This window comes from Nothobranchius furzeri, chromosome 10 (assembly GCF_043380555.1).
Source record: "Nothobranchius furzeri strain GRZ-AD chromosome 10, NfurGRZ-RIMD1, whole genome shotgun sequence".
NCBI lineage: Eukaryota > Metazoa > Chordata > Actinopteri > Cyprinodontiformes > Nothobranchiidae > Nothobranchius > Nothobranchius furzeri.
Genome location: NC_091750.1, coordinates 60,923,199 through 60,949,987, shown reverse-complemented (window position 1 = coordinate 60,949,987; position 26,789 = coordinate 60,923,199). Strand labels below are relative to the sequence as shown.

Below are 26,789 nucleotides of genomic sequence, written 5' to 3'. Positions count from 1 at the left end.
TTCCCCTGTAAAGTTTTGTGACAATCTTTTAAGGTTTTGTGAGAAAACACAAGAATTTTAAGGAGAATTCCATTTTAAGAACCAGTAAAGGATGTGAAGACATCTTTATCAAAAACTAACAAAGAACAGAAAAAATAAAGGGAAACTAGATTCTGGAAAGTTGAATCTGTTATTTTAGGTTTTGTGTGAAAATAAGCCCAGGACTATAAATGCGCTTCACAAAAGTGATGTAATGGAACCAGACACGAAGAATGCAGGGAAAAGGGCTGTGAGTTCAGCGAACTTCAAATCCTAAGTTCCCGCAGGAGGAAAGGACCACCATAAATCTGTAGCGGCTACGCTAGGGGAGAGATGAAGTGGTGACGTTACATAGGGACGTGCCGATTTATTAATGCTAATTACGAACTTGTACAAGCTGAAAAATCTCAATGTAAGTGACTGGCGTAGTTGAAACACCCATCTTTTCATTTAAATCACAGTACAACATATGCATGATCCAGGGTATAAGGCTAAGCGGATTAGAAAAGAACGTTTTTAGCCCCTTTGACTTGCATTCATTTTTTCGTTTTTCCGGGGACCCGTGAGCCGACCGGAAGGGGAGGAGACTGAGGCTCCCTTTTGTATCCCTTTAAACAGCCTGCAGAACAAGAAGTACCACAGACATATGTCTATGTGAGTGTACTGTAATCCAGACAGAAATACAGAACTTTATTTATTTATTTGCATGAATACGATTGGCCACCAGAATCCAGTAACACCCCTAAGACAGATCAGATTTCAGGTTCCAGCCAGGTTGCGAAGAGGTACAGTATTTCAACAGGAAATTCTAATATTTAATGCTACATCATAGAATCTAGGAAGCCTTTACCTAGGCAGAGAGTAAAGGTGGGCTACAATTAGAATTAATGAGCGAATGAATGAATAAACAATTAATTATTCATAATGGTTGATTTCTGTTTGTTTTCTAGTTAGATTTAAAATAAACATATTTTGTAAAGTACAATAATCCCGTGTTGAGCTTATTGCAGTGTTACTAAATGTCCGCAAGAGGGCGACAATGGTCCAGCAGAAGATCAAAAAGTTACATACCGGTAGTTCACTGATTTTGTTGGTTGTTTTTCTTGCTTGCCCTTGCTGAAAGCTCCTCAACCTTGCGCTTTTAGATTACATTACTTACAAAATCACAGTATTTAACATATTTATGGCATGAAGGCATTAGGCACGATCCAGTATGAATTTATTTGTTTGCTTGTTTTGTTTATCGTCCAATGTTTTTCAAAATGTGACTTGTTAAATTAAAATTATTAGAAATAACTTACATTTCTCAATCAATTAAAATTTAAAAAAATAATGCAAATAAAAAATATCAGACTTGTTGACGTTTGACGTACACACTGCGCGCGCCACCGCCCACCTAAACGTGCGCGCCGCCGGTGTCCAACGCGACCGTTAGCTGTAGCCGGGCGAATGCGGTGGTACCAGGGAGGAGAAAATCTCACCGTCCGTGCCGGGTGATTGTGAAAAGTCATTCAGACTGAAACTTTCTGTTGGACGCTGAGGTTTGCCAAGGGAATATGATGTTTATCATGTTAATAACGGTAAGTAACGAGTTTCTGGGAGCGCATCTGTGGTGTTTTGGCACTAAAAGACTTGTTATTTTGACGACGTATTGGGCTGCAGTGGCTGCGCGTTCCCATCCCGAGCTCAAAATGGCGGAGAGGCCGAACGCTGTGCTAAGCTAAGAGGTAAAGTTGTCATTGTTAGAAAGCGTCGTCGAGAAGAACAGTCGTTACGAAAGTGACACAATTATATAAACCAGATATGCTGAACGGAGTTAGTTTTAGCAAACATCATGTGTTTTTTTTAATCAACGCTAAGGGCCGGATGCAAGCACTTGTTGTGAAGACTGTTAGCAACGCCTTTTTATGGAAGTTCTCAGGACATGAGCTAACCCTGGTGCTGTTACTGTCAAATGTGCATTTTTTTTAAAATGAGGGTCGACTTACTTCTTTTGCAAACCTTATCAGAACCTTATCAGCTGTAGGCTTCTGTCTCAACAGTTAGTTTAGTGTTGTCCTTGACTCGATATATCATCTAAATACGCCAACAAACTTATGTTGCGCATACATGTTCCCCTGTGACAGTAACGAGTATCTGTAATCTTATTTTCTATAACACGATGTGTGTATAAAGTAGCGAAACTAGTTGTCAGAGACCCAACGGCGTGTCTTTGTTGCTTACTGAGAATCTATGACTGCGTTGCTGTGCTAAAGCTAACTAGCTAGCTGGAAAGGGCGTTGCTCAGGCATCGCTGCAACTTTGCCCTTGTGTCCCTGCGAGCAAATGGAGTCACCACCCAAACGTTTTCGCCTCTGTTATTTCTTACGAAAAGTAACGTGTTTGCTGCTCGTAGTCGTTATTTTCAACATTCTGCTGCAAGCTAGGTAGGATGAATTGCAATTAGGGTGGAGACCAAGAAGCAGTACTAGTAAATCAAACTGCACACATCTGGAATGTGGATTTTCTTTCACTCGGTTGCTTAGATTGAGCTGATCCGTTTTCGTTTAATAGTCTGATATAGATTAGGGCTGCAACTAACGATTATTTTCATAATCGATTAATCTGTCGATTATTTTTTCGATTAATCGATTAATCGGTTTGTTATTGTTTAGCTATTTAACCTATACAAGTGATGGATGCATTTCAGTTAAGAAAAAAAACATAAGAGAATTGTGCAGTTGACTGCAATCTATTTTATTGCACATGAACACAGTCAGCAGTATAAAATGAGCTAAACAGTGCAAAATATCAGTCCAGAATAATTTTTTAGCATTAGCTGGAAGCCTGCTCCTTCCACCATGCATAGTGGCCTCATGTCTTTTACCAGCATGTTTAGAATAGAGTTTGTAAGTGGTATGAATTGCTGGGGGGTGAGTGTCTTGTTCCCCATGTAGTTGTCCATCGTTGCTTGTTTTTTTTCTGCATAAGAAACACAAATAGACTGAAATAAGTACACATATAAAATAAAGCAGCACACACACTACAACACTAAATCAATATTATACTATTTGAATTAATTAACAATATACAGTGATCATTTATTTTGAGGGTTACGTTCTACAAAATAGCCCGCAACAGGAGATATTCAGAAAATTCTAATTTTTTTACTATTAAAAAGCTCTGAGTAAGAAGCTCATGAGGTTTTTACTTTGAGTCGGGAGTGTTTAAATTAGCTAGAGAAATGTGAAAAATGTTTATTTTGTGTAATACTGTTTAAGAAACATGATAAAAATGTGTTGTGAGGCGTTTTACAGCGTTAGACAAAACAGCCTTTTAATAGTAAAAAAAAATGACTTTTTCTGAATTTCTCCTGTATTTAAAAATTGAAAGCGTACAACTATGCCGCGTTATATTCACCTGGACACAGCTCGTCTGTATATTTTTCACCGCAGAATTGTCCTTTTTTGAATGAGGAACATAGTTATGGGTTTGTGCCGTTTTTTCTCTTAACGAGAACATTCTTATAAACAGGCGTGCTAAATTTGGCAAGCGCATGATTCACAACACGGAGGAGATTCACGATTGCATCTAGTCAATCAGAAGTAGAACAACGCAGACTGACACGGCAAAAAAACATGTTTAACATCCACTATAACGAACTCAGCTAAAACATTAAGTCCAGCTTGTTTATTTTCTGTTACTTACCGGGCTGGCTCTTCCAAATGACGGCTCACTTGACCGCGGTGCTCTTCCTCTGCTGCATCAGCCCCCACATGTTTTCGTCTCAAATGTTCACTTAGGGACGTTGTGCTTCCGTGCCATGCTAGATGTTTTTTGCATATTTTGCAGGTCACCCGTCTTTTCAAGGCATCTAGAGTAAAGTGCTCCCATACTCGTGAGGTTTTTGTCCGGGGTTTCTCTTCAGTTTTGTCGTTTCTATTTTTCTTCCGTATTTCCTTTTGTTCCGCCATCTCTCACAGCAAGATGAGCGTCAGTAACGTGATACGTCATGAAAACCGAGGGCACTCATTGGCTCATTTCTTCTTCTACGGCCCCACTGGTAGATCAGTGGCTCATTACTGCCACACACTGGCGGCAAATTTAACAGCTTGTAACCGATGTCAGATTGTGGTAAAAATAGACTTTATGCGGTAAAATATGATTATTAAACAACTAATCGATGACTAAAAAAGTTGTTAACTATTTTAATAATCGATTATAATCGATTAAATCGATTAGTTGTTTCAGCTCTAATATAGATCATGCTATATACAATTGCATGTGCTGACCAACCCCTTATTAAAGGAATAAAGCAACAGTGCTACATTTAGAATCTTTAGGACACCGAATTTTCATTTCACCCCTATATTAATTGATAAACATGTTTTTAACCATTAGAAAATGTTCAGTTTTGTAATTTGTTTTTCCAGCAAAGATAAACTTCAGACCAGTAATGTCATTCATCTCTTATGTATGCTTTCAGGGTTCATTTATTTGTTCTAAGAAGCAGAACGTTTGCTGTTGTCAGATTCGGATCAAGTTTTTGACATGTGATTTATTTATGGTTTCACTGGGAAAATGGAATCGTGTTTACGGTAGCATAAATTGTCACCAGTCCACATATCATTAACTTCACTTGACTTGTCTCTGCATGTGCAAAAGAGGGCTTGATTTTCCCCTTGCTAATTAAAAATTGTGGGGTGTGAACAGCATCCCTTCATTCTTGCCAACCATGTGCTTGTTTTTGTAATTTTTGACATGAACAGTTGATTGTGACAATGTCTTGTTTTTGTTTTAAATGGTGTGAAATTGTCCTACTTATGCATGATTCCCTTTCTTTTTCTCTGCACAGGAACAGGAGCAATAACTATTGTGTTTTTCAGGCCAGTGTCCTAAAATAAATCTCAAAAACATGATTGATTAGACAGTTATTCTAAAATATAATGAGCTGTCAGTCAGGTGAAACCATCTGATCTGTTTTGATGTTTCATTTGTAAGCAAACATCATTGTAGTTTATTGTATGGGATCAGGGACTTGTTGGGCATCAAGGTCAGGTTTAGCATTTTTGTCGTGCTTGACAAACTTTAAAATGGTTGAAGCAGGTAACGCATTGACGTGGTTGCATTTTTTATTTTAAAAATGTTGTTTTCATTCAGGTGAGGTTCACTGAGAAACGTGCAGGATTTGTTCTTTTTGAAATACAATCATCACTCTGAGTTTCACATGCAGGCTGAATGTGAAAATGGTTTTCTTCTACCCTTTTTTACTGTTTTAGCCACCAAAAGAAAATAGAGGAAAATCTGGAGTCAGAAAGAGCCACAGAGATCTAGCCTGGCAAGCCAGACTAAATAAATGTATTATTTAGTCTGGCAACGCTCCATTGACGGCTCTCGATTGTGGGGCGGGTTCTACCGTTGTCTTTCAAATGATCTCTGCATGCTACTGGGCAATGAATGTGACATACTCACCGCAACAGCTATCGGTAAATGAGGCGGCCCGCAGTTGAAGAAGGAGAAAATTTATCATTTTTTCTTTTTAAAAAAATCTTAAATACATCTATCTGCTCCTGATTCTAATGAAGCCCAAGTTCTAATAGTCCAAAATTGATGTAAAAGCTGTTTCAAACGAGCTGTCGCCATCTTGTTTCACTCTGTTGCATCATCCCACCCACCAGGCATATAGAGTGCTCTGATTGGCCCACAAAGCGGATAAAGCTCTGTGATTTGTTCACTAAGCAGATAGAACACTATGATTGGCCCACCATTATGAACCAATCACAGCTCTTATGTGTTTGAAACCCCTCTAGAGAGCTGTGATTGGCCAGCCAGAATGCGGTTAGGGGCCGCAGAGGTTCCAGTGGAGCGTTCCTAGTAGGGTTGTCACGGTATGAAAATTAAACCTCACGGTTATTGTGACCAAAATTATCACGGTTTTCGGTATTATCGCGGTATTTTTTAAACGGTGTTGCATATGTTCAGAAAGCATTGATAGTCCTGTTGTACACAAACTGAAATAGTTCTGAAAAGGTTTAACAGTGTTTATTAAACCTAAAATAACACAAAGCCTTAGCAAAAGTGCAACTTTTCACAAGTAAAGGAACAAATAGCTTCTTTTTCTGGAACGTGTTACAGTAGTCAGTGCAGGTTTAAATTATACAAATCCAAACATTCAAAACATAAACAATATGTTAACAAATCAAAGAAACACCACTTGTTTTCTCATATACTTGTTTTCTTCATTATCAAAATGAAAATCTAAAACTCCAGTCCACACTTGACTTGAGCACTGTACAAGTCAACCTTAAAAAAATATGTATTTAAAATAAATAGCCACTTTAAACAAATTACTAAAATAACTACTACACTATGTAATCAAATCCAAATGTTCAAGTATAAATGGCATTGAATAAGTAAACAAATCAATGACAAGGAACTAATTGTATATTTCTCTTCATCATCAACAAATAAGCTGCTTCATCCAGCAACAGGGCGTCCGTGACACGGTTTAAATGCTGGCAGAGGACGCTGCGGCTGCAGTATATAGTGACTCGTTGCATTCTCCGTCAACCAAAAGTCCTCACGTCATGCATTTAAGCTAAAATGCTAATGTTATCTTACCTTGCACTGGCTGTAGAGACATGGGTGATGGTCATGCAGATGTGCCGTTAGATTCGAAGTGTTGCTGCCTTTTGCAGACACTTGTTTCCTGCCCGTTCTGCAAACGGGATAGCCGTCTTCTATTAACTGTCCCTCAGCATTTTTCAGAAATCCAAAATATGCCCATACTTCCGAGTTAGTCTTCTTTGAGGGCTGATGGATGTCCTGGGCGCTGCCGTCTCCTCCTTCGGCCATTATTTCAGCTTCAAAGTTTTGGTGCCGTTGCAAACTAAAAAGTGCGTGTGCGCGCCGTGGGAACTTCAGCTGAAGCGACGGTGGCTGGTAAGGGTCACCGCGCTGAAACCGCGGCAACGGTAAACCCACCGAGATAATTTAGTTTTTTAAAAACTGGACGGTTATTTTTATTGTCAACTTTTTTACCAGGGTTTACCGCTATACCGGTTACCGTGACAACCCTAGTTCCTAGAGCAAACTTTGCAAAGCAAGAGTTTGGTCTAGTTCACTAGGCTAACATAGCTCTACTTCAAACTGTAAATTAAGTTAGCATTACTCACCCATCTTGACTCGTGACAGGCAAAGCTGTTTATTTAGTGTCCAGGAAAACGCAGAGAACGTCTCTGGCAGTAGAAGCTAACAATTAGCATTAGCAACTCCACAACATGGCAGAACTCCTTCAAGCTTGTGTTAATTGCGCGGAATAAATGTTAATGTTTCAGAGTGAATGAAGGCAGAGCAAGAGTCACATTTCTGTTACCCAATCAGAAGCAAGATTTCCATATGATGACAGAGACTCCAAATCCTGTCGTTTTCTGCTTCCTGATAAAAGAGCACCAAATTGTTTTTGTATAGGTCATACTGAAGACTAGTGTACGCCCTTTTTATTTATATATGTTGGCATGTCTAGCTCTCTTTATCATTATGTAAAAATTGGTCTTAAATTTTAAGCCTAAAAAATGAATTGAAATTGATTGCTGGTTTCAAGTGCATAGGTCAGTGTGAAACTTTAAACCAAGAGAATTTAACATTCAGTGGAGGCAGTGGCGGATTTAGCAATTAGGGGGCCCAAGGCGAACACAGACATGGGACCCCTTACACAAAATTTTCGACAATCTTACCTTTAACTGGATTTGCGAAACTCCCCCCCTCTTCTGACATGAGTTATTTTCCCTTTTTAGTAGTCCTCCTCTTTTTTCCTGTATTTCCCTCCCTTTGAGCGCTTTCAATATTTGCTCTGCTTTCTTTTTCCTGTCAGTGCACCTATGCTTTTGCCTTTGTTTTTTTTTTTTTTTTTCATTTTGGTCCATGTTTTCCTCCCTTTAAACATTTTCAATTGTCTTTCCTTTTCTGCTTCCTTTGATGTTTGCATCGAAAAATTATGTCACTTTCAGAAGTGAAAATAAAAGCTTTTATGAAGCAAGCTGCTTCTTTCACTTATTGGAGCCACTAGGATAACTCCATTTCATGTTTAATGTTTTGACTATCGCTTTCAGTTTGTTACAAACGCTCCCGCCTCTCTTCCTATAATTTTTATTTGTGGTCTTATGGCACTTGGCAAACAACAATATGGTGCATTACCGCCACCAACTGGATTGGAGTGGAATGACTACCAATCACTTCCTGTTTGTGCATCGTCGTCTTAATGACCCTCTTATGACCATAATTATAACAGGGCCACCGGGCACTTTTTTATGGCTGTAAAATTGTTATAAAAAGTACAAAGTGTGTGTAACTCTGCTCCCTTTTTCATAACAAACTCAGCTTTCAGCATATGGTTTGTATTTAGAATTTATTTCTATAAAAGCCTTTAAAAATCTGTTTAAAAGTGAAAAAAGCAAAAAACATTTTTTACATTTATTACTGAACAGGAACTTCTAAATTACTGGGCAAACAATTTGGAATGAACATTTTAAACTTTGAACTGTAATGCATCTATTCTTAAAAAAGTGTGAACCTTGGTATCTTTTTTAGCGGTTTTAAGACCATTTATTTTTGTAAACTTTCAAACGTTTTTATTTGATGTGGTAGACCTTGATGCAGTTTCTCTCCAGCTGCAGGCAGAGTCCCACTCTGCACACCTCACACTGCCATGGGGTGCTTCTCTTGCACACTGTACACTGCTATACCAAAAACTTTTGTTTTAGCAAAAATAATTATTTATTGTAAAAAGATAAACAATGCTGGAATGAAGCTGAATCTTACAATTAGCAAATATTTGAGGTTTGTTCAAATAAAAAAAATAAAGACTGAACAAACGTTCATATCCTGGTTCACCGGAGATCTGTCCTTCTTCGTGGTCACTGTCTTCAGATATAAGCCTTCTGGGACACCTAATAGATCGTGTTGATTTTCTTTGAGACTAAAATTGCTGGGGGATCGAGCATTTGTGCATGCTGCCCCAAAGCTTTGGAACTCTTTGCCCATTGGAGTTCGGCAGGCTCCGTCTCTGGCGGTTTTTAAATCTCGTTTAAAGACCCACTTTTACACTTTGGCTTTTAGACAGTGACTCGTTTTAGTGTTTTATTGTATCATTGTTTTAATTGTGTTCTTAGTATTCATCATGTTTTACCTGCCTTTGATTGAGATTTTTATCCTTTTTTTTAGCTCCTTGTAATGGTTGTGTTTTGTTTTAGCCTGTGCAGCACTTTGGGCAGCTCCCATGCTGCATTTTAAACGTGCTTTATAAATAAACTATGCTATGCTATAATTTCATGCTGGCTTTTTATGCTAATTAGCTTCCCCGGCCCGTTATCCGCTTTCACCGTGGCACTGCGCTCCGTTTCAATCAGGCTGTACAGCAGGATTTCCATAACTCTTGATTGCTTCATGCTATAGATCGTTGGAAAGCTGCTTTTATGTACTTTTAGAAACCGTTGGAATTTTTTAAATCTGATCGGCCATTCAAAAGTTATAAAACGGAGCATTTTGGATGACAAACGCGGCACGTCTCTGAATCTGTGTTGTGATTTGTTGCGCTCAAGACAGGGAATCCCGGAGGCCACCGTAATGTATTGCATATGCACGAAAAGCCCCATTTTTAATCTTTTCAGCACTTTTGGAATTTTACAGATATCTTGAACGGTTCAGGAAGTATGGTAATGAGAAGTGTGCATGTCCAATCCCGTCGGCGGCAACAGGTTAGTAATAAGAATACTGTGGCATTAACAGAGGGGTGCCGGTGGTCAGGGCTAGGGGACCCCAACACAAGGGGGCCCCAGGCGGCCACAGACCTATGCCTAATGGTAAAACCGCCCCTGAGTGGAGGATAGAGTGGGTTGTGGGGTACAGATTAATTTGATTATGAGTGGATACTTCCAGGTTATAGCCCTGCATCCCAGCACAGTATCCAAGTGAAAAACCCTGATGTTGCCCAGCTGTATGTTGAATGGTGTGACAGGACTAAACTATTGCTGCATTAAAGGACAGACGTCACTAGAAATCATCTACCATGTGACATATATTGGGTAGATTTCTAAGACAATTTGGCAGCAATTTATTTTTATAATTTCCAGTTAGTTAAAACTTAAAATGTTACAATTTATTCTGTTTTATTTAAACAAAACTAAGTGCATTAGTGTTTATTAGGGTTGCAGCGATGAACTGGCTTGACTATTAATCGCGATGTGAAATACTGTGGTTGAGACTTCTCCCACACTGCCGAAAAACCCCAAAGACAATAGCACTCAACCGGTACGCGGGTCATGGCAGAAGCAGAACCAGCGGCAACAACCACCAGAACTGCTCTGTTTCCACGTAGGAAGTGCTTGAAGTCTCGTATGGGAATGTTTTAGACACTCAAATACGCTAAAGGGGAAATTCAGGACAATGCCTCATCGCCTGCAGAGCTTGCAGAAAAAAAAGTTGTGACAGCCTCAACTTGTTTCATCATCATGTGGACAAATAAACTCCAACTGAGTCAGATGATGTTAGAGACTGAAGTGATTTAACAGAACAATCCAGTGAACAGTGGTTTATTGTGCTGCACTACCTTCTCCTTTTATCTGACAAGCCTATACGGCAAGCCATTTTGACATTTAATAACATGTCATTGTAAATCCTATTTTAAAATATAATTTATCCTTGTCCAAATTTATATTTTTCTAATCAATATTGAAATGAAGAAGCAGAAATTATATTTAAGGATATTCATAATTGCATTAGTCAAGATAAATAGACTAGTTTGTCTTTGTCTAATGGTTTTATCTTTTTTTGATCTTGTATGTTTTTATCTTATCTGTTTTCCTTTGGTGAAAGCTAACTGTGTGTGTCTGTTGCTGCTGCCTCTTGACCAGATTGTTGTTGTAAATGAGGAGTTCTCAATCCATTCATCTGATTAAATAAAGGTTAAATAAATGTATTAATAGTAGGAATTTAGCATTTAATTTCATCAGTCATGTTTTAGCCCTGATTTGTCAACAGTTAAAACTTTATTTTATTACATTTTTTTTCAAACAAAAACCCAAACAGGCTAATAAGCAAACCCTAAAAGTTTTATACAGGTCCTTCTAAAAAATTAGCATATTGTGATAAAGTTAATTGTTTTCTATAATGTACTGATAAGCATTAGACTTTCATGTGTATTAGATTCATTTCACACAACTGAAGTAGTTCAAGCCTTTTATTGTTTCTAATATTGATGATTTTGACATACAGCTTATGAAAACCCAAAATTCCTATCTCAAAAAATTAGCATATCATGAAAAGGTTCTCTAAACGAGCTATTAACCTAATCATCTGAATCAACTAATTAACTCTAAACACCTGCAAAAGATTCCTGAGGCTTTTAAAAACTCCCAGCCTGGTTCATTACTCAAAACCGCAATCATGGGTAAGACTGCTGACCTGACTGCTGTCCAGAAGGCCATCATTGACACCCTCAAGCAAGAGGGTAAGACACAGAAAGAAATTTCTGAATGAATAGGCTGTTCCCAAAGTGCGGCAGGAAACGCTGCACAACGAGAAGAGGTGACCGGACCCTGAGGAAGATTGTGGAGAAGGACCGGTTCCAGACCTTGGGGGACCTGCGGAAGCAGCGGACTGAGTCTGGAGTAGGAACATCCAGAGCCACCGTGTACAGGCGTGTGCAGGAAATGGGCTACAGGTGCCGCATTCCCCAGGTCAAGCCACTTTTGAACCAGAAATAGCGGCAGAAGCACCTGACCTGGGCTACAGAGAAGCAGCACTGGCTGTTGCTCAGTGGTCCAAAGTACTTTTTTCTGATGAAAGCAAATTTTGCATGTCATTCAGAAATCAAGGTGCCAGAGTCTGGAGGAAGACTGGGCAGAGGCAAATGCCAAAATGCCTGAAGTCCAGTGTCAAGTACCCCACAGTCAGTGATGGTCTGGGGTGCCATGTCAGCTGCTGGTGTTGGTCCACTGTGTTTTATCAAGGGCAGGGTCAGTGCAGCTTGCTCTCAGGAGATTTTGGAGCACTTCATGCTTCCATCTGCTGAAAAGCTTCATGGAGATGAAGATTTCATTTTTCAGCACAACCTGGCACCTGCTCACAGTGCCAAAACCACTGGTAAATGGTTTACTGACCATGGTATTGATGCAAGACCCAACACTCTGGATGAGCTTAAGGCCGCTATCGAAGCATCCTGTTCCTCCATAACACCTCAGCAGTGCCACAGGCTGATGGCCTCCATGCCACGCTGCATTGAAGCAGTCATTTCTGCAACAGGATTCCCGACCAAGTATTGAGTACATAACTGATCATAATTATTTGAAGGTTGACTTTTTTTGTATTAAAAACACTTTTCTTTTATTGGTCGGATGAAATATGCAAATTTTTTGAGATGGGAATTTTGGGTTTTCATGAGCTGTATGCCAAAATCATCCATATTAGAAACAATAAAAGGCTTGAACTACTTCAGTTGTGTGTAATGAATCTAATATATATTAGGGATGCACCGATCAGGTTTTTTGCTGCCGATCACGATACCGATATCAAAGAATGCTGATCACCGATACCGATCACGTGGATTGGCCAGAAATTTTTTACAACATTATGAGTGCTACAAACTACATAAAGGAAATGTAACCTAATCTAAAATGGTCTGTATTAAGGTTGTGACGGTGTGAAAATTTAACCTCACGGTTATTGTGACCAAAATTACCACGGTTTTCGGTATTATCGCAGTATTTTTTTTAAACGTGCTACATTTTCACACAATTAAATAAACCCTGTTTGTCAGGAAATATTATCCTCAGTTTGTGTCTAAATTTTGTCTAAAATGTGTTATTTTGTAATTATGTTGTTTGTTTACATTTTTCCCCTTTAGTCTTTAAAATACCAATATTTGCCCATAACTTCTTATTTTTTGTCTGTTTGATGTCATCATTTAAAAAATATTAGATCAGATGATACTCAGTACTCAAGTAGCCTTCTAATCAGATACTTTTTTACCCTTACTTGAGTAATCAACCCTATATCAGGAAAATATTGTCCTCGGTTTGTGTCCTTCCAGTGAGCTTTGCAGATGTGGGAAAATGTCATCAGGCAGTAATCATTGTTAAATTCATAATTATTCTCGGAGAGAGACCAACTCTTACCTGCCCCTGGGAGCCCCGTAATGCATAGCGTCATTTCAACATGGCGGTGTCCGCAACACGGTTTATATGCAGGTAGCGGCGCTGCGGCTGCTTTATATAGCGACTCGTTGCAATCTCCCTCGACCCAAATCCTTGGATCACGCATTTTAGCTAAAACGCTAACGTTAGCTTGCCTTGCGTTCACTGTAGAGTTGTGGGTGATGGTCACGCAGATGTGTCATGAGATTTGAAGTGTTGCTGCCTTTCACAGACACTTTTTCTGCACGTGCTGCAAACAGGATAGCCGTCTTCTATCAGCTGTCCCTCGTCATTCTTCAGATATCTAAAATGTGCCCGTACTTCCGACTTTGTCTTCTTTGAGGGATAATAAATGTTCTCCTGAGCGCTGCCGTCTCCTCCTTTGGCCATTATTTCAGCTTTAGCTTCAAGAAAGTTTTGGTTGTAAACAACGAAGTGCGCAACTTCAGCAGATGATACGGTGGCTGGTAAGGGTCACCGCGCCTACACCGCAGCCACGGTAAACCCACCAAGATAATATAGTTTTTTTTTAAAACAAGACTGTTATTATTGTCAACTTTTTTTTTACCGGGGTTTACCGCTACACTGGTTACCGTGACAACCCTACCTGATCGGTCTGCTTTGATCTATTTTGAAAACTCCGATCAAAACCGATAGGGGCGCTATCGGCCAATTACGATCAATTGCCGATCCATCGGTGCATCCTTAATATATCTGAAAGTCTAATGTTTATCAGTACATTACAGACAATAAGGAACTTTATCACAATATGTTAATTGTTTGAGGAAGGCCTGTATTGTGATTTCTCAGTACCACCAACGTTTCTAATCGTTGTGATCATTTGGATAAACTGGTGGGTATTAAAACATTACTAAACTGTTCTCTTTTTTGGATCTTCATGACATTCAGACAGACTTTGTAGTCAAATAGTCACATGGTTTGATTAGAACCCCCACCACCTTGAAACCTTTCTTAACTGATTTATGACTGAACACAAATCAGGGATCATTAAATGAAGCTCATCTGTGAGTGAGACCAGAAACAAGCATGGTACTCTGGCACTTTTCAGCGTTCCCCTCATTTTTTTATATTGGTGTTCCTTCAAGAATATTGTGACACAGATTGTGAAGTTTGGGTGTTTTAAACCGGTGCAGAGGATAGAGGCTGTTGTGTTTATGTAATAGTTAATAGTTGTTGGCCTGGTCGGTCAAATGGCTATTCTTTAACCTCCCTGAAAATTCAGATCAGCTGAAACCGCTCTGGTCCTTCACATAAGTGGCTCATCGTGATGCAAGCAGGAAAGGAGAGAGGTTTTTGAATAGTTGTGACTAGGGGTGGGAATTGATAAGTTTTTATCAATATCAAAGACTTAGTCGATTTTTTTTTTCTCCTATCGATTCAATTCCAGAGTAGTTCAATAGGTGGCAAAACAATTGCAGTAATGACAGAAGAGGACGTGTGAACATCACCGCTGCTGTGTTTAAATTCACTAGTTTGGAGGGGGTAAAAACACGTCATTGACTTTAAGTTATTGCGTGTTTTGTGCCCAAATGCTTTTGCATGTTTTTAGTGTTTCCTACTCTTGGTGAAATATCTACTTTGCAATTTCTCCAAGTTGCTCTGTTGTAATCCTTTCTTGTAAAAAATAATTAACAAATTGTCGAGCTTTGTGTGCCTTAAGCGCCATGTTTCCTGCTTCCGTAAGCTACGCAACGTGCGTGGCGACGCCATTCGCGCAGAATGGAATTGATGAGGGGAATTGTTTTGCCAAAGTGGTGAACAATACCTAGGAATTGAAACAGTGGGAACTGGTTCTCTACAAGAACCGGTTTTTGATTGCCACCTAGTTATGACACATTTGTGGTTTATATTTTTATAAATTTAGACTGTGCTGCATTTCATTTCTTAACAATAAAGTTTCATTCCAACATCAAATTTACTAAATAGATTTTATGGTGTAATAAAAATGTACAAAACGGACGAGTTTGATTTATTTAGATGTTTGCCACCTTGGCCACTTCGAGTTCTAGAGACATCCTGATTAAACATGACATAAAAATAGAAAAACTCTTATGGATGAAGAAAATACACCAAAATAAAATCACAGCTTCTTTCTGCCAGACAGCAATGCAGACAAGGACAAAGTCCCATAAATGTCCTGTCCCCATGTTTGGTGTTTATCCAGTTAGCTGCTGTTCAGTCCCCCTGCTTTACACTGCACTGTCAGCTGTATGGAGGACTCATGGTTTCTGACACACACACACACACACACAGTCTTTGTGTTGTCTGGTCTAGCTGCAAAGCTGCTTAGTGCTTATGCAGCTTCAGGCTCCAGCAGAGTTCAAGATGTGAGCGCTATCATTAGCTTCTAATCGGTAAACACAGTGAATGGATTCTGGAGCAAATGTTGCCAACTTTTGCTGTTTTTAAAGAATAAAACTAACCATTATGTGTCAAAAGAAATAGAAATTAAAAGTACACGCTGTGCACCTTTGGACACTAAAAACACCCTTTTTGATAAACTGTTGGTCACATGATCACACAAGAAAGATCAGCAGAATTCCATGGGACACTCAAAAAATGATACCTCAGTTACACAGCATCATTTTCTTTAGCTCTTCAGTGTTGGTCCAAAATAGTGAGGATCTTTGCAAGCTTCAAATATCCATCCGTCCATCCATTTTCTGAACCCGCTTGTCCACGCAGGGACGCGGGGGGGCTGGTGCCTATCTCCAGCGGTCAATGGGCAATCAGGCGGGGTACACCCTGGACAGAGAGCCAGTCCATCGCAGAGCAACACAGAGACACACAGGACAAACAATCATGCACACACACACTCACACCTAAGGACAATTTAGACAGACCAATCAACCTAACAGTCATGTTTTTGGACCGTGGGAGGAAGCTGGAGTACCCGGAGAGAACCCACGCATGCACAGGGAGAACATGCAAACTCCATGCAGAAAGATCCCAGGCCGGGAAGCGAACCCAGGACATTCTTGCTGCAAGGCAACAGCTCTAGCCACTGCGCAGCCAGCTTCAAATATCATCTAGAAATGTACCTTAATTTTATTTACTTGCAGGATAAATCAAACGGGCACAAGTTAGTTTCTTTGATGAACATAGTTTTTTAATTTCAGTTAAGTGATGTTTGTCTGTCACAAACAAATCTGCCACTGCTTATCGTTACAGATCATATGTGAGGTTTTAACGGAGTAAAAGATGTCACCCTAAATATCTGTGTTTTTGTTGTCTTGCTCAGGTGAAGGACATGTTGCATTTGTGAGACATTTGGACCATTGTGAATACTTGTGGAGCCTCATCCTGGTTAACCGCATTATCTCCAGGCCGCTTCCATCTCCTTGGCTCGCTCTCTTCTACCTCTGAGCCTCTGACAGATCAGACTCCTCCCCAACGCTGCACGCTTCCCTGTCGAACTTCCTACATCACCTCATCCTCACCTCCTAGAGAGGGAGAGAGCAGCAGCCACCATGGTGCTGTCACAGAGACAAAGGGATGAACTGTGAGTGTGATAACATTTGGAATTACAGGCTCATTACACACACAAACAAGAACAGGCATGTACACCAACACGGAGATAAATGGCTGCATTAAAATGTGCATTTAGGGCAGAAGCTCATGAAAACCCGCATGATTTCCTGTTAAAGTTACCCAGAAACATTCCCACAGACGAGGAATCGGAGTACAGGTCCTTCTCAAAAAATTAGCATATTGTGATAAAGTTAATTGTTTTCTATAATGTACTGATAAACATTAGACTTTCATATTAGATTCATTAGACACACTTGAAGTAGTTGAAGCCTTTTATTGTTTCTAATATTGATGATTTTGGCATACAACTCATGAAAACCCCAAATTCCCCATCTAAAAAAATCTGCATATCATGAAAAGGTTCTCTAAACGAGCTATTAACCTAATCATCTGAATCAACTAATTAACTCTAAACACCTGCAAAAGATTCCTGAGGCTTTTAAAAACTCCCAGCCTGGTTCATTACTCAAAACCGCAATCATGGGTAAGACTGCTGACCTGACTGCTGTCCAGAAGGCCATCATTGACACCCTCAAGCAACAGGGTAAGACACAGAAAGAAATTTCTGAATGAATAGGCTGTTCCCAGAGCGCTGTGTCAAGGCACCTCAGTGGGAAGTTTGTGGGAAGGAAAAGGTGTGGCAGGAAACGCTGCACAACGAGAAGAGGTGACCGGACCCTGAGGAGGATTGTGGAGAAGGACCGGTTCCAGACCTTGGGGGACCTGCGGAAGCAGTGGACTGAGTCTGGAGTAGAAACATCCAGAGCCACCGTGTACAGGCGTGTGCAGGAAATGGGCTACAGGTGCCGCATTCCCCAGGTCAAGCCACTTTTGAACCAGAAATAGCGGCAGAAGCACCTGACCTGGGCTACAGAGAAGCAGTCTTGGACTGTTGCTCAGTGGTCCAAAGTACTTTTTTCAGATGAAAGCAAATTTTGCATGTCATTCAGAAATCAAGGTGCCAGAGTCTGGAGGAAGACTGGGCAGAGGGAAATGCCAAAATGCCTGAAGTCCAGTGTCAAGTACCCCACAGTCAGTGATGGTCTGGGGTGCCATGTCAGCTGCTGGTGTTGGTCCACTGTGTTTTATCAAGGGCAGGGTCAATGCAGCTAGCTCTCAAGAGATTTTGGAGAACTTCATGCTTCCATCTGCTGAAAAGCTTCATGGAGATGAAGATTTCATTTTTCAGCACAACCTGGCACCTGCTCACAGTGCCAAAACCACTGGTAAATGGTTTACTGACCATGGTATTACTGTGCTCAGTTGGCCTGCCCACTCTCCTGACCTGAACCCCATAGAGAATCTGTGGGATATTGTGAAGGGAAAGTTGAGAGATGCAAGACCCAAAACTCTGGATGAGCTTAAGGCCGCTATCGAAGCATCCTGGGCCTCCGTAACACCTCAGCAGTGCCACAGACTGATTGTCTCCATGCCACGCCGCATTGAAGCAGTCATTTCTGCAACAGGATTCCCAACCAAGTATTGAGTGCACAACTGATCATAATTATTTGAAGGTTGACTTTTTTTTTGTATTAAAAACTTCTCTTTTATTGGTCGATGAAATATGCTAATTTTTTTAGATAAAAGGCTTCAACTACTTCAGTTGTGTGTGTAATGAATCTAATATATATGAAAGTCTAATGTTTGTCAGTACATTACAGACAATAATGAACTTTATCACAATATGCTAATTTTTCTAGAAGGACCTGTAAATGTTAAAAGCTGTGAGCTCAAGGTGCTTCTCTTGATAGCTGCTTCATGAATATTTCATAAGATACATGATGGGAGCAACAAAGTGGGTGGGATGGGCAACAAGTGAGAAGTTAACTCATTCACTGCCAGCCGTTTCCTGATGGCTAACGGCCTTCACTGCCAGCGTTTCTCACCGTTTTTACTGTTTTTTTAAGAGTCACAGAACGTTGCGCGCTAGGATGATGTCGATGCCAAAACAACCAAAACAAAGAGGAGACTCACCTCTTAAATCAGGAAGAATCCGTGTGTTTCGAGCGTTATTCATTCTTTCATAATCCGTTGTTGAATTGTGATCGGCAGACACTTCCGGTTCGCGCCTCACTTTTTTTTTACAGGAACGGCCCAAAACGATCTCCTAATACATGGATGGACTGCTTCCTGATCATGTGACGTATGCGGATGAAGATCGGCTTCAGGGCTGAGATGTTTGTTCTCTCAGCGCGGGGGCTCGTTCCGATGCTCAAACAGTAAAAAAAAAAAATGTAAATGACGACTTTAGTCGTCATTGGCAGTGAATGAGTTAAGAAAGTGATGGCTGGTTTTATGCAGTTGTTATTGCTGGACTGATTGTTTATAACCCCAATGCCGTCAATAAAGGGATCACGTGTTAAGTCGTTTTTTTTTGTGATGATTTTGTGCGACAAAATACCTGAAATCCAACAACAAGCGATGGTTTAATCTTTCATGTCTGCGTGGGTTCATATCTGCGTAGGGTTTAAATGAGGTTACAGTCACAAAACCTGAGTCTATATTTAGCTCTTTCATGAAATATTTACCCATGATCTCATGAAAGAGCCCTTCATTTACATAAGTGTGTTTGTTTAAGGTTTCCTTCTACTTCTGGGTTACCCCCTCTGCATTGTCCTGCTTACTAATAAGGTCTTGTTGTTGTCAGTCTCCCGTTTCCATAGCAGCACAAACACTATTCCTAAATATTCACTATAGATGCTTCTGTTCCCCTTCTGAGGAGTTGGGATGATGCTGTAATTCATTTATGGTGACTAAATAAAACTGCATTACTACTAAATACATGAATTGATCATGTGATAGAATATGTGATAAACAGCACCTCCTAACAAATCTTTATTGCTTTCCTAGAAATCGAGCTATAGCTGACTATCTTCGCTCCAACGGATATGAGGAAGCCTATTCTACTTTCAAGAAAGAAGCAGAGTTAGATATAGTAAGGATGGACGAAAGCATAAACACGTGTTTTCATGTTGTACGGTGAGCCTTTTCTCAGGGTGTGTGCTTTGGTTGTAGAATGAAGAGGTAGATAAGAAGTATGCAGGGCTTTTGGAAAAGAAATGGACTTCTGTCATCAGATTACAAAAGAAGGTGAGGAATGTCTTCAACTGTTGTTTAAAATAGTTTGGAAAAGAATAGACTGAATGTTCTGTATTTGCCCAGATAGCTTTTAATGTGTTGCTCTTTGATTTTTCTTCAGGTGATGGAGTTGGAGTCTAAGTTAAATGAGGCCAAGGAGGAGATGACATACGGAGGACCTGTGGGTCAGAAGAGAGATCCTAAGGAGTGGATTCCCCGTCCCCCAGAGAGATACGCCCTGAGTGGGCACCGTGCTCCCGTCACAAGGGTCATATTCCACCCCGTATTTTCTGTCATGGTCACAGCCTCTGAGGATGCCACCATCAAGGTGTGTCCATGTTTCCAAACAGGGTCAACACACTGACCTCGTGTTGTTATTACATCCACTCAAGATAGAACACAAGGAATAAATAATTTAGTCTCCGATCCACCAAGAGTCTTAACTGGGGTCAGAGTGGTAATTAATGTCCCCAGGAAAATATTTTGTTCACATTTTCTCAAAATGATGTGCATTTGGTATAAACCGTGCTTATTGGGGCTGAACAATCTCGCAATTTCAAAAAGCACGATTACGTGACCATCAAAGCTGCAGTTTTTAGCGGTTCTGACTGATCCAGGCTCTGTTATGTCGACTTTTATTTATTTATTTTTTTAACTTTACATCCGGGGTTTCTCCCTGTGTCACTGCAGCGGCAACCGCCAGCGAGGGGGAGGAGCCGAGCCCAATTCCACAGCTGACAGAGCTGCATGTTTAGGTTATTTTCCCTGTTTTATTTTGCCACCCACCGTGCTGCTAGAGCCGATAATAATGGCCCTGTAGGCGAGTTAGGGAGAGAGACTCCTCCCACATCAGGGCAGTTTCAGGTTGATGTTTAAAGCTTGGTTTATGCTTCATCAGCACGAGTGTGGAGTCGTGCCTTTTAGTTCAATTGAAAGTTCAACTTCTCTTTTAAAAACGGTTTGATTTTTCTGATTGCACACGTTACTTTAAACAAGCTAACGCATCAGTGTCTCTCTTTCAATGTGTAAAGCCTGGTTCATGCTTCTCCATCAGCTCCGCAAGGGACAGACACGCACGGATTGACGGAAGCATTTTGCTCTTTTACTTCTCCGTCTCCTGGAGAGTGTTGCAAAGCAATTGCCCGGCAGGACAACAGAGGGCGTAGCGCTGTTCTGTGGTATCCTGTCATGTATCGGTCCAAGATCGTGTGTTTATATTGTGTTTTTTTGTGTATATAAGAGACTTTTAACACGGACATATTTGTCTCTCATTCTCCCACCTCTTCATGCGCTCGCCACCTCTAAACCCACGTTTCCTGCCATTTCCGTCCACAAATAAAACGCTTGCTGCGCATCTTTTCACTCCTCCAGTCACGGGAGGATGAAACGTTCATATTTTTAGAGTTTTTTCGCGAGGTATTCTTCAAGCTTCTCCGTGTCTGCCGCTAGTTAAACTCGGCTCTCTTTGCAATGGCAGCGCTGTAAACAACAGCGGCGTCCTGACCAATCACAAGCTTGCGTAATCCATTTCGTTCGACGGATGTTTTAAAAAAGTGGGCTCGACTCCGTGCCTGCCGGGGCCCTACGCAAGGACGGATAATGGCGTTGCGTATCTCCGCACTGACGCAGACGGAGAAACATAAATCAGCTTTAAGACTCTCTCACAGAGCTGACCGCAGCATGAACTAGGCGAAGTTTTAGTGAGGAAAAACTATCAGACGACTTTGAAAAACGTGCAGCCAGCCTGCCTCGGCAATGCAGAGGAAACTATGCATGTTTTGTTATTTAATACATATGAAAGCTGTTTCTACCTTTGGATTTCATCCTTGCATTTTTGTAGTAGAACAAGAACATGTTTTTTTATGAAGCACCTAGATAAAAATCACAAGTTGCTTCACAAGCACAAAAAAGATCTAAATATAATAATGGGAGAAAATGTTAATAGCTTTAACTGTTTTTATTGTATGATTAGATAGTAAATATTATTGTGATTGATTTGTTTTACTAGATTAGAAACTAGACCATATTTTCACTTAATGGCAGGCCAGTGTTTGAAGAAAATTGTGAACTGATCTGAAATCGCAATTTCTGCTAGAAAAATCGCTATTCAGTCTGTTCCTAAACTCGTTCAGCCCTGGTGCTCATCAAAACAATTTGGTTTCAAACAAAATGAAGGCAAAGCTCTGTACTTAAATGTGAGATGTTATATAAAATTCAAAGTGTTTTTATTTTAGTTTGATAATGGAAGACTGAAGTGGCTCAGCGGCTGTTGTTTTCTCTGGTTGTAGGTGTGGGATTATGAGGCAGGAGACTTTGAGCGAACCCTCAGAGGACACACGGACTCGGTGCAGGACATTTCTTTTGACCAGACAGGAAAGCTGCTGGCTTCATGTTCAGCTGACATGAGCATCAAACTTTGGGACTTTCAGGGGTTTGAGTGCATCCGAACCATGCATGGTGAGAAATCCTTTCAGTTCCTGAAGAAATTGTTCCTACAAACGTGAATCTGTTACTGGATTTTAGTTTCTCTGGGACTTTTTAGTAACCCCAACCCTCTGCTTCTTGGGTATGAATATGAACACAGATCAGTGATGCTTGTTGTGTCTTTCAGGTCACGATCACAATGTGTCGTCTGTAGCCATCATGCCAAATGGGGACCACATAGTGTCTGCCTCCAGAGACAAGACCATGAAGATGTGGGAGGTGGCTACTGGGTAAGGAAAAGGAAGATGCGGCTTTAAATTCCCTTTATTTTACAATTTTAGTTACTAATTATTTGTCACTGGTTCAATTTCTAAGTGAATGGGTTGTTTTTCCTGTCTGCAGGTATTGTGTGAAGACATTTACAGGCCACAGGGAGTGGGTGAGGATGGTGCGTCCAAATCAAGACGGCTCATTGATCGCTAGCTGCTCCAACGACCAGACAGTACGTGTCTGGGTGGTGGCATCAAAGGAGTGCAAAGCTGAGCTGAGGGAGCATGAACACGTGGTGGAGTGTATTTCATGGGCTCCTGACAGCGCTCACCCCACCATCCTGGAAGCTACAGGCTCAGAGGTGAACGTTAGTGCTTCAGAGTGAATTTACCTCGTGAGGATGCTTTTTTCATGTTGATGTTTGTCAGCAGAGTCGTTCACAGTTTAAACAATAGTTTCAAGCTGTTGAAACAGATTTGGTAGTTTTCTATTTCATACAGTTTGATGTGTCTGAAGATATTTGTGCTTCATTTTCGTGGGTGAGTTAAGTTATGCTGATGTTGCCAGCCTCTGTGAAAAGCTCTAACCAAACTAAATCCCAACATAACACGTTAATGTTCATTGATAGTAATTGTTTTAAGTTGAGTTAGTTGCTAATTGATGCAATAATTACTGATGAAACATCACAACTGATCAGAAAAAGCTGATATTATATAACTCTGCTTTCTGAGGAAATACAAAAACTTGTTTAGTAATGTAAATAAAACCAAACTGCAGTCACTTTTCTAAGCCCTTTAGCTTCTGTTAACAAGTTAAAGACGAGCTTTCTGAAGCCCTTTTTACAAGACACACCGCACAGGCGAATCGGCTTATTACCGCAACGGTGTGTCTTAAGCCCTTTTCAGATAGACATTCTGGAATATGTGTGGACAAGTCAATCCGGTTTTTAACCGGAACTGTGTTTTCAGACACACCACTTTTGTACCGGAACTTGTCTTTTCGGCTGCGTTCACAAAGCAGGGAAAAGTTCCAGATGTCTGGCGGCGGCGGGGGGTGGTGGGGGGTGGTGGCGGAATCGGACTTATGTTAAGAAGAAGAAAATATAATTTCTATAGCGCCTCTCAAGATAAAAATCACGAGGCGCTTAAGCATAATTCTGCGCACACGAAGACGCGCAGAGACCTGGATGATGAAGCTCAATGGTTAAAGGAATCACTGAAGCGGTGTGAAGCGCTCTATCGCGCGTCTAGGCGGTACCGTAGGAGGCGAGCTGCCGTGGTTCGCCGCATGCTACAGGAGCGAGCTATCTAGGTGCGCACTGCGTCCCCCGGTCCCCTCCTCCTCCCCCTCCCCCGGAACTCGACCTCACCAGTCTGAAGCAGCCACCCTGTCCGTAACAAGTCCGGACCTGTTACTAGGGGCTTCGTCCGGTTAAATTCCGGAACACGTTATCCGGATGTTTGTATTCAAACACAAAGGTCTTACAGACAGAGTCCGGAACATTTCCGTTTTTCATGGCCTGTCTGAAGGGGGCTTTAGACATGCACGGTGATGCGCAAATGTTGTGGCATTCGTTCTGCCTCGCATGGTAGTAATGTTACAGTAATTGTCTGTCTTATAAACAGCGATTGTGCCTTGGTGCGACAGAGGGAGGTGTCATGATGACGTGGGGAGTTACTGCTGAGCTCCGGTCAGCAAATGAAAATAAACACGGGGCGTAAATTTTGCTTTTGTAAAGAGAATCAGCTGAGATGTTAAACTGAAGCGATGCAGCGCTCTTGGAGCTTCTCTCTGTTAGAGCTGCAGGTCCGATCACCAGAGCCTCCACGGGGACTGTGGAGGACAGGCACCTTTAGGAGCTGCTTGTTAAAAGATGTTCAACGAGCGCAGCTTCAATTGCAATATGCCCGAGATAAACGGAAGTCTGCAGCAGCGCAGAGACCACGCCCTTTATGCCTCCGTCGCGTAATGTTTTGTAATAAAGACACGATTGCTCCACATTACCTCTATGGTCTGACCACTTATAAAACAACCTAAGGCTCCCTGATGCTGCCATGCTGTTGCGGCAAATTGACAGCGTTTTGTAAAAACGGCTTAAAATAAAGCTGTTCTGTCATCCTTACTCTGCTTCCTCTAATAAAAACATCTTATTTATGATTAACTACATTGGAGTTTATGTGTGGGCAGACACCACTAATCATTTTTCTTCTTGTGTCTGTTTTCAGAGTAAAAAGAGTGGAAAACCTGGTCCCTTCCTCCTCTCTGGCTCCAGAGACAAAACCATTAAGATGTGGGATGTCAGCACAGGGATGTGCCTTATGACTCTGGTGAGTGAGTAGTCCTGAAGTGGTCTCTGTGTTGCTGAGAGTCCTGTGGGTGATTGGTCTTCTGTTTTTAGGTTGGACACGACAACTGGGTGCGTGGTGTGTTGTTTCATCCTGGAGGACGGTTCATAGTGAGCTGTGCTGATGACAAAACCCTCAGAATCTGGGACTACAAAAACAAACGCTGCATGAAGACGTTGTCTGCCCATGAACACTTTGTTACTTCTCTGGGTGAGACACAGTTTAGGCGTCTGCAGCTTTACACGTTTACAGATACACAAGCTTAATCCGAGCTGAAATGTTCTCAGCATGAACCTGAACAGATTTCTTTCCTTACTGTGCAGATTTCCATAAGACGGCTCCCTACGTGGTCACGGGCAGTGTTGATCAGACAGTGAAAGTGTGGGAGTGCCGCTGAGACTACCGTCAACTCTCGTCCTCCCGTTTTTCCCAGTTTCCCCTCTAAAAAATGAAAGGAGGCCCCATCCCTATGTTTCCTAGCACCTTTCTCCCTTCGTACTGACGCCCAGCCCAGCTCCTCACCTTCAGCAGTCCAAACCATAGCTGACCAAGATGCTTAACCCCCCTCCTTGCTTCCCTACTCCTCTACATTGGTCCAGCCCTGTTAAGATGACTCATTGTCCTTTTTGTGTAAATTATTCTGGATGTAGGGTACGCTTAATAAATGTCACGCAATCTCTGACACATAAATACACTCAAAACCATAAGAAACATCTTTGCATGGTGACGCCAACAACAACAACAACAAAAAAAGAAAAACAATACTGTTAGATCAAAAAATGTACTGTTTTTATTCTTTCCCATTGGGTCAAAGGGTAAACCTGTGTGTGCTGGCTCAGGTGTGTTCTGGTTAACTGACGGTGCACATAAACTAAAACCACCCCTCACTGAGGGGTTTAGGTTATGTGTTTAGTTTTTTCACTACATACCTCTGTTTTTGGGATCTGTCACTGTGATGTCAGTGGATGAAGATGTGAAGAAAGAACGTAAAAAAAAAGAATCTGTCCAGAAGAGGATGAAGGAAAAAAGCAGGAAGCAGCTTCTCAGTTGAATCACATGAGGTGTGTGTGTGTGTGCGTGCGTGTGTGTGTGTGTGTGTTGACAGGAGAATCTTTCCGCTACCTCTGCTCTGGTGAGGAGACGGGAGGGAGAGCAGGCAAAGTTTCTTGCCTTCTGTGTTTCATACTTCATCTCTTTTAACAAGCTTGCTTTCTAGTCAACACTCACTGGGTCCTAGTGGTCCACAAGCTGCTGAGTGCACGGGCGTGAGCCCCAAAGTAAAAAGTCATTTCACTTTTCTAGGTGTGTGTGTGTGTGTGTGTGTGTGTGTGTGTCACTCCACAGAATCGCCCAGCGCCCTCTTACTCGCTCTCTGCCTTGTTGACCCATCCAGGGCTCCCTCAGATGGGTTTTCATTCAACTTTCTGTGGTCTCACTGCTCTACACACACACGAACACTCACAAATGCACATACACGCACAGTAAAAAGTTGTGTATCAATATATCTGGATGTCATTGTTTGCAGCATAATGAAATAAAAATCTGTAAATATAAATGATTTGTGTTCCTTTTTTTAAAGGACGGCCTTACGAGCTGAAGGAGAGTCAGGAAGGTGACGTTTGGTTCTGTACCACATTCTCCAAAAATCCAACTTTACCTCGTCATCCCAGTGCTGTCATTTTCATCTTAATTTTGGTTTTGTCCTCGTGCGTGTTTGTACTTAGTTACGTTATTCAGTTCCTTGTGCAGTAATGGTGAGGTGATGGGTTAACCCTTTGATGCATAATGATCACTACAGTGGACAGGTACTCAAAATAGTTATTTATTTTTGCTATTGAGCACAGCTGTTGAAGACTATTACATGTGAGCCCCTCCATTTGTAGTTCAGTAAGCCAAGCCAACATATTTCATGCTCAGAATGCACGCTGTCCAC

General features: G+C 41.2%; 1 protein-coding gene across 1 annotated transcript; it reads left to right on the top strand.

Moving 5' to 3' along the window:
* The first annotated feature begins 16,455 nt into the window (after positions 1 to 16,455).
* On the top strand, positions 16,456 to 25,632 carry pafah1b1b (platelet-activating factor acetylhydrolase 1b, regulatory subunit 1b). Its single transcript, XM_015961550.3, has 10 exons — positions 16,456 to 16,710; positions 19,590 to 19,674; positions 19,755 to 19,829; positions 19,939 to 20,145; positions 22,106 to 22,274; positions 22,429 to 22,531; positions 22,644 to 22,872; positions 24,737 to 24,838; positions 24,910 to 25,066; positions 25,180 to 25,632. The coding sequence occupies exons 1-10, from the start codon at positions 16,679 to 16,681 to the stop codon at positions 25,251 to 25,253; spliced, it is 1,233 nt and encodes a 410-aa protein (XP_015817036.1). The 5' UTR covers positions 16,456 to 16,678; the 3' UTR covers positions 25,254 to 25,632.
* The last annotated feature ends 1,157 nt before the right edge of the window (positions 25,633 to 26,789 follow it).

Coding starts and splice junctions, on each gene's coding strand:
- pafah1b1b (XM_015961550.3), top strand. CDS start 16,679: ATGGTGCTGTCACAGAGACAAAGGGATGAACT. Junction 16,711..19,589: donor CAGAGACAAAGGGATGAACT/GTGAGTGTGATA, acceptor TTGCTTTCCTAG/AAATCGAGCTATAGCTGACT. Junction 20,146..22,105: donor CTGAGGATGCCACCATCAAG/GTGTGTCCATGT, acceptor CTCTGGTTGTAG/GTGTGGGATTATGAGGCAGG.